The sequence below is a fragment of the Nicotiana tabacum genome, chromosome 17 (genome assembly GCF_000715075.1).
Source record: "Nicotiana tabacum cultivar K326 chromosome 17, ASM71507v2, whole genome shotgun sequence".
NCBI lineage: Eukaryota > Viridiplantae > Streptophyta > Magnoliopsida > Solanales > Solanaceae > Nicotiana > Nicotiana tabacum.
In genome coordinates, this window is record NC_134096.1 from 52,673,052 (window position 1) to 52,681,346 (window position 8,295).

General features: G+C 36.9%; 1 protein-coding gene across 1 annotated transcript; it reads left to right on the plus strand.

The window, feature by feature from the left end:
* Positions 1-3,270: 3,270 nt before the first annotated feature.
* Positions 3,271-7,462, plus strand: LOC107825041 (uncharacterized). Its single transcript, XM_016651874.2, has 4 exons — positions 3,271-3,996; positions 5,338-5,961; positions 6,068-6,243; positions 6,364-7,462. The coding sequence occupies exons 1-4, from the start codon at positions 3,992-3,994 to the stop codon at positions 6,960-6,962; spliced, it is 1,404 nt and encodes a 467-aa protein (XP_016507360.2). The 5' UTR covers positions 3,271-3,991; the 3' UTR covers positions 6,963-7,462.
* The last annotated feature ends 833 nt before the right edge of the window (positions 7,463-8,295 follow it).

Below are 8,295 nucleotides of genomic sequence, written 5' to 3' on the forward strand. Positions count from 1 at the left end.
GCTTGACTTGAGTTGTTCCTTCATGTGCGGTTTGGAAAGCCTCCTAGATCTCCTTGGCAGATTGACATGCAGAAATTCTGTTATACTCGTCTGGTCCAATACCACAGACGAGGATCTTTTTTGCTCAGAAGTTTTTCGCTATAACTTTGCGATCAGCATCGTTGTACTCCTTCCTTGTCTTTGGAACACTGATGGCTCCCCAATGGTCCTCATGGGATCGAAGGGAACATCACAGATGACATTCCAGATCTCTGAATCCTCAGCTATAATAAAATCATGCATCCTTGTCTTCCACCATCCGTAGTATTGTCCATTGAATCTTGGTGGTCTGTAGGTTGATCGACCTTCTTCAAAGTTTGGTAGAGCAGCCATGTGGATCCTTTCTAGGTGTTAGCCTTGTAGAAAGAACCCGCTCTGATACCATTTGATGTAACACCAAACTATATAGACAACCTGGTTCTCTATCAATTCCCACAAAACACACACACACACAGCGGTAAGTAAAAGACACGACAAAGGTTTACGTGGGAAACTCTCAACTCACAGGATTAAAAATCACAACCTACACTCGTAGGATTTCAACTGCACTAACTGAGCAAACTTTAGATTACAACCTATTATAATATAAGAATTATCCTCTTAATCCCTCACCTACTTGTAATAACTCTATTACATGTCTCTTTGTAATAACTCTATTACAAAACTCACACTTTGACTAACTCTAGCCAAAACACAAACACAAGGTTTATGGTTTTACAAACGATCTCCTACAGAATGGTTCTAAGTAAGCCGAGTAAGAGTTACAAATAGATAACACTAACAAAGATACAACAATAATAAGGACATATGATAAACTCGGTGCTGGGATTTGGTCTTTCGTTTTGTTGTTGCTTTGTTCTTCAAGCCTTGGAGTCACTTGAAAGTCAGCAGCACACTTGAGAGAGAGACTTGATGATTTAGGGTTTGCAAGTGTGTGTTTTCCCTTGCCTCATGTTGGTAATATATAAGTGAGGTCATTGGGATGATGCATGCAATTTTTCGGTACAAGGCATGCTCCATAAAGTGATTGTTGCACTGTTGCGTGTGCAGAAAAATAGTGCAGCAACTTTAACAGCTGTAGAGAGTTGACTTGTACTGTCACCAGAGAAAATGATAGCCATATGTTCCCTCTGCCATTTCTTTGACTCAAGTTGTTGGAACTTGTGCCTCATACTTGGTGTTCTTGAGCACTTTGAGGATGTGTAACAGGTTCCCAATTTGTTTCTCATATGAAGTTTGTTAGATCGTCAAAATACAAAAAGGCACATATCTTAACATTTTATCTTGCATTTTATATTAACATGATGCATTAGTTATCCCATATAAAAGTTGAGATAGTTAATTATCCCATGATGGTAACCGAACGACCCCTATAGTGCTAGAATCACTAAGGCCTCATTTGTTTGCACTTAATGAAGGTCTAAATCTTAATCATTTAGATCTCAGACATTAAGTGCGTTTGTTTTTTAAGTCGAAATCTATATCATTCAGATCTTATTTATTAAGTGTGTTATTTTTTTACTTCACAACCACTTAATAGGTGTGAATAGGTTTGTATGATTAAGATCTATAACAAAGACTTAATTTCATTAAGATGCTATCATCCACATTCATTATTAATTGTTGCCACCGCCTACCATTATTAACTATCACCATGCCACCCACCACCACCATACACAACCACCACCGCTACCACCATACTATATCATAGTCACCACCATCATCGACAACCACCACCCACAATCCACACTACCCCCATCACCATCATTCTCAACCACAACTACAAACTCATCCACCTCAACTACCACAACTAACTACAACTAATCACCCTATCGCCATCAACAACCTTAGCCGACACTATCCAACATTATAAACTACCACCACCTTCCTCAATCACAACCACCACCCACCATTATTAATTATTATCACCCACCACCATCCTCAATCATAATCGCTATCACTACCAATCATCACTAGTTACTACTCAGAACCACTACCATCAACGAAAATCATCGCCTCTAGTCGGCATTCACAAGCACAACTGTTAGCCATCACCACCATCAACTACCATATTTTTAAAATATATATATATTATTGATAGAATATTAGATTAATTAGTATTTTATTTAAATTTTATGTTTATTAATTTTCTAATAAAGATAATTTTTATATATTCAGATGTTAAAAATCAAACAGTCTTAATCATTTAGTATTCATATCTTAATATACGTCCTGTTATTTAGATGTGTAATCAGATTTAAATGTCTTAATCTTAATGCACATCTTGATAGTCAGATATGTATCCAGATTAAGATTTAGACGTCTTAATCTATAAAAAAAAGACAAATGAGGCCTAAGTGACACTCCTCATTTATTTTTTTTAAGATTAAGACGTCTCAATCTGAATACACATCTGAATATCAAGATGTGTATTAAGATTAAGACATTTAAATCTAAATACACATCTTAATATTAAGATGTGTATTAAGATTTGAATATTAAATGATTACGACTATTTGATTTTTAATATCTGAATGTATAAAATTTATCTTTATTTGAAAATTAATAAACATAAAATTCAAATGAAATACTAATTAATCTAATATTCTATCAATAAAATATATATGTTTTTTTCAAAATATAGTAGTTGCTAGTGGTGATGGCTAAGGTGGTTCTTGTGAATGCCGACTAGAAGCGGTGGTTGGTGGCAAGTTTGGTTGATGGTGGTGGTTCAGGGTAGTAGCTAGTGGTGATTAGTAGTGGTGGCGATTATGATTGAGAATAGTGGTCGTGAGTGGTGATAGTTAATAATGGCGGGTGGTGGTGGTAGTTGTGATGGTGGTGGGCGGTGGTAGTTTATAATGATGGGTAGTGCCGGTTATGATGGTTGATGGTGATGGGGTGGTTAGTTGTGGTTGTTGAGGTGTATGAGTATTTGTGGTTGGGAATGATGGTGGTGGAAGTGGTGCGGATGGCGGGTGGTGGTAGTCGATTATGGTGGCGGCTATGATTGAGGATGATGGTGGTTGAATATGGTGGTGGTGGTGGCATGGTGGTAGTTGATAATGGTATGCGGTGGCGACAATTAATAATGAATATGGATGATATCATCTTAATGAAATTAAGTCTCTGTTATGGATTTTAATCATACAGACTTATTCAGACTCATTAAGTTGTTGTGAAGTAAAAAAAACAAACACACTTAATGATTAAGATCTGAATAATTAAGATTCAGACTTTAAAAACAAACGCACTTATTGTCTAAGATCTAAATGATTAAGATTCAGAGTTCAGTTAAGTGCAAACAAATGAGGCCTAACTCGTGTATAAGCTAAATCCGTTTTCATTTGGCCTCTACTTTGTTGAAAAGGCCTCCTTAGTCGTAATCTCCCATACCTAGTCAAAGCCAATCTCACCAAACAAACGCTCCCACCTAAAGTCTTTCGCTTAATGTTTCATTTCTGACTTCCACTATAACGACAATAACAAAAACAGACAACAGTTTGAATTGCATTGTCCTATGTTCAACTGGGTAAATTTTGCATTATATCAGATATTTAATTTTCGTATTAACAAAGTATGCCATGTGCTATGATCCATGTATAGTTTAGACTATGTTTGAATATTGAATATTCTATGCTTAGTAAGATCAGAAGTCGCATCCCATTTGCTTACGCTATTCCTTTGAGGATATCGTAGCAGAACTTTCTCTACTCCCACGTTAAATGGTTCCCTACCAAACCTAGCACGTGCATTTACTCGATTTTCACAAATATGTATACAAAAGTTTATGAAAATTTACTATGGTACGTATTAGATTATTCATCCACTCCACTGGTTTAAAATTGTGATTTTTCCTTCGCTGACCATGGCTTACGTATGAGCTTAACTGCTTGAGTTTCCAGATTTTGTCCTGCAATTTTCAATCTGCTACTCTAACCACATTCATACCATGAGGTTAGCTCCACTCTTGTTTCTTTTATTGATTTCTTAATCTTACATTGTGTGTTAATTGTACCATCAAATTTGTTGTTTCCTTTTAAATTTATTTCTGGTTTGATTCTGGATTAGACTTCACTCTCTCTGATTGTTTTTTTTATACAACTTGCAAATCAGATAAATGTTCCACCATTTATTACTAGTTGTTTAGTTAAGATTAATTGTTGCTTTTCTTTGTGCTTTGAATGTGTTTGATTTGATTCTGAATGTTGTCAATAAGCTCTCTTTATGCCATTAGATTGGTATTTAATGGAAGTTGTGGAGGTAGAGCTTGAACTTGCATGTGTAGGCTGTTGAATTTTTTTTTTAAATATATCGTACTCCATAATTTTACTTAGTTTGGACCTACTTCTACAAAATACTAGTAATATTGAGTGCATCAACGGACTTAAAATGTTAATCGGCCTCTCTGTAATGGACCTTTAGTCATCATTAATCAGTAAAATTGTAAGCTTCAGTGCCCATTTTCTTCAGTTTCCTATCAGGGTTATGATACCGAAATCATATGAACAAATTTTAATTTGATATTTTCATTAATGGGTAATGCTTACTAGATTTGATATCCTGTGAATTGAAACTGACTCTTTAGTGGATCTTAAGGGATTATATATATTATTCTCTTTTAAACACGCTGTATATAGTATCAAGGATCAGAGGTCTCAATTGGATCATGTTTATGCATAGCTGAAACTAAAAATTTGGACCTCTTAATCATTCTCCATTTGCAGTTCTCTTTGTCGTGCTACTTCTTGTACGCCGTTCTCTGTGGTTGCCCTCTGATCAATGGTTTAAGTTGCTTTTCTTGGATTTGCTCCCTAAATCATTCGAGCCTCACCTATATATAGTAATGCAATCCCCTAGTGCGGATTTGCTGCTCATTCATTTAATTGAATGTCTGATGGTCTGTAGTAACTCTTCTAGCAGTTTTGATTTAACAAGAACAAAGTACCGATGTATTAGTGAAACTGTTTCAGGATTTTTGGTTCAAATTTTTGCCTTGACCCTTTGATGTGGCCTTTCAATAGCATATACTTTTAGTGAAATTAGTGGTTACCTGATCAACTATCAGTGATAATGCCAAATAATCATGTCTAATCACTAGTCAAGTAATCAACCCAATTACATTGAATGTATGGCTTATGGTGTTTACTGAGCATGTTTTGTGTTTGTTGTTATAGCCATATCCATGTGACCAAGCTTTTTTATCGTAAGATACTCCTTGCACCAAACGATGTTATCCCTCTTTGTTTTAGGTCCTATTTTCTTCTGATTTGAATGTGAAATGTTGATCCATTACAGATCAAGGAGATTTTATGGGATTTCTCTTTCCCTAATCATCATCAACATGGCTGCCATAATGGAGCGTGCTGATGAAAATCTCCTTCCAGCTGTTTACAAAGAAATCAGTGAAACTTTTAAGGCAGGGCCATCTGATCTTGGTTATCTCACATTTATAAGGAATTTCGTCAAGGGAATTGCATCACCAGTGGCAGGTATTTTAGTCATAAACTATGACCGTCCCCCTGTTCTTGCAATTGGTATCCTGTGTTGGGCACTGGGTACTGGTGCAATGGGTGCTAGTAAGTATTTTTTTCAGGTTGGATTCTGGAGGGCAGTAAATGGCTTTGGACTGGCAATTGTGATACCTTCACTACAGTCCTTTATAGCTGATAGCTATACGGATGAGGCTAGAGGAACTGGATTTGGTTTTCTTTATCTTATTGGAACGTTGGGTGGGATAGGAGGTGGAGCTATTGCTACAGTTATGGCCGGCTATGAATTCTGGGGCATTCCAGGATGGCGCTTTGCCTTCGTCATGATGGCAACATTGAGTAGTTTGATTGCATTTCTTGTATTCAAATTAGTTATTGATCCAAGAAGAAGAACCAGCATAGAGTACGATATTGCAAAAAGTAGTGACAGGTAGGGTTGCTTGTTTAAGTTACATTAGATTAGTCAAAGACATTGTAGCTTCATGTCCCATGCTCTAGTTAACCATCCTTTCACTCTTTTTGCGATCCTGTTTTAGGAAGGATTTGATAGAGAAGGGACATACCAATTCAATGTCGATTTGGATGGAGTCTTGGACAGCCATGAAAGCTGTCATGAAAGTGCAAACGTTTCAGTGCATTGTTCTGCAGGGTCTGGTTGGGTCCTTACCATGGACATCTATGGTTTTCTTTACATTGTGGTTTGAATTAATTGGTGAGTAGCCTGTATTTCATGTTTAGTAAGGCACCTGCTCTTTTAATTGCCAATGTTGATTGTATTAATTAGTTCATGACTGTGCACTACGTCAATAATAAACATGATATGATGATGCAGGTTTTGATCACAACAGTGCAGCAGCACTAGTCGGTCTATTTGCTGCTGGATGTGCATTAGGGTCCTTTTCTGGTGGTGTCATCGGAGATAGAATGTCTCGCATGTACCCTAATTCAGGCCGTATCATGTGCGCACAATTTAGTGCTTTTATGGGCATCCCATTCTCATGGTTCCTTCTTCGAGTTGTCCCCCAGTCCGTGAGCAGCTATTTCACATTTGCTGTGACTCTATTCTTAATGGGGCTAACAATCAGCTGGAATGCTACTGCTACAAATAGTCCGATGTTTGCTGAAGTCGTGCCTTCAAAGCATAGGACCATGATCTATGCATTTGATCGCGCCTTTGAGGTTTCATTTTCTTCCTTTGCAGCTCCAGTTGTAGGAATTCTTGCAGAGAAACTATATGGTTATGATTCCAAGTCTGTTGATCCGGTGTTAGGATCTGCAAAAGAGGCCTTAGCATTGTCAAAAGGCCTATTCTCAATGATGGCAGTGCCTTATGGTTTATGTAGCTTTTTTTATACCCCTTTGTATTGGACATACAAGCAGGACCGTGAGAATGCAAGAATTGCAAGTATAAAAGAAACAGAGATGATTTGACAATCACACCTCTTCACTTCCTTGTCGATGCTGAATCGTGTAGTTGATGTGGTTATTCTGGCATCAGAGATTCTGAGCACTCCAGTGTTATAGCAGTTTGCTAAGCATGACTGGTGGTATCCATCAGAAGGTGATCTGCTGATGGAAGCTAGGATTTGCATGCAGAGACGAATTCAGGACTTAGAATCAGTGTGTTCAAAGTGCGCGCAATCTTGTAATACGTATACATTTAAAATTTTGTTTTGCATATGTACACGGAGTTCAAGCTGAAAGCAATGAGTTCAATTGAACAGAGAACCAATAGAATCAGTGTGTTCAAGTGAACACATAGCTCAAGTTGCCAATATAATTTTTGAAGAAAATAGGACACGATATGTTGCAACGTGCAACATCTTGCATGTTTTATTACATATCTGTGGGCTGTGGCACTGAAACTGTAAATAGAAAGAAATGCTATAATGTCTCGGTAACTAAACATGTCATCTGGTGAAATTCCGTTTCTTCTTTCAAGTTTATTGGTATTTTTCTTTCGCTTCCTCTTTCTTTTTTGCCAAATTGTTCTGCCACACATGACAATGGTTAGTCCTTTCATTTCTTTTCTAGATGGAATACTTGAAACCACCTCAAAACAGTGATTGTTCAGAATGTTTCACTACACATGAAATACTAGTTTTCTGTGCTACTATGGTGTACATGCATGGTAGCTAGTTTCATGTATGAGCCAAAATCTGCCCCAAGGGTATTTGGTCTAATATGACATTAAGGAAAGAGTCGGTCGGGGTCGATCAGAAAGACAAAATTCGTGGCCGAGGTGTCAACCATGGTCGAGGTCAAGCACTGTGTAAAGAAAAATAACGGTTAGTTTTCAGAGTAGGATATAGAGAGAATATTCTGGTGAATATTCCCCACCTTTGTACTATTAGGGTTTACTATGTTGAATATATAAGGAAAAAGATAAAGGAAGAAAGGCATATAATACTTGATTTGATAAGAACACTTTTGAGAGGAAGATTCTCTCTCTTACAAAAATACAAAGATTACATTTTGATAAAGATTCTTGCTCATATTATTCTCCGCTTTCCCACCAAAGGATTGTTTATAAGAATCTTGGACCTTTCTGTCATTCATCATTGTCAGGAGAAATATTCGTCTAATCCATCCATTATTTTGGTGAATCATTCTCCTTATTTACTTAAATGTCATTTATTGTTAGTTATATCTCCGTTAATGTTCATGCTTTAAGAGTATTTTGCACTTATTGTCATCACTCATTCACGGGATCTGTCACAATCACTTACCCGTTTTCGAGATTAGCATCTAGAGTTATTATCCT

Excerpts from the sequence above, each read along its gene's own strand:
- LOC107825041 (XM_016651874.2), top strand. Across the intron at positions 5,962-6,067 it reads ATTGCAAAAAGTAGTGACAG|GAAGGATTTGATAGAGAAGG; the intron begins GTAGGGTTGCTT and ends ATCCTGTTTTAG. Across the intron at positions 6,244-6,363 it reads ATTGTGGTTTGAATTAATTG|GTTTTGATCACAACAGTGCA; the intron begins GTGAGTAGCCTG and ends ATGATGATGCAG.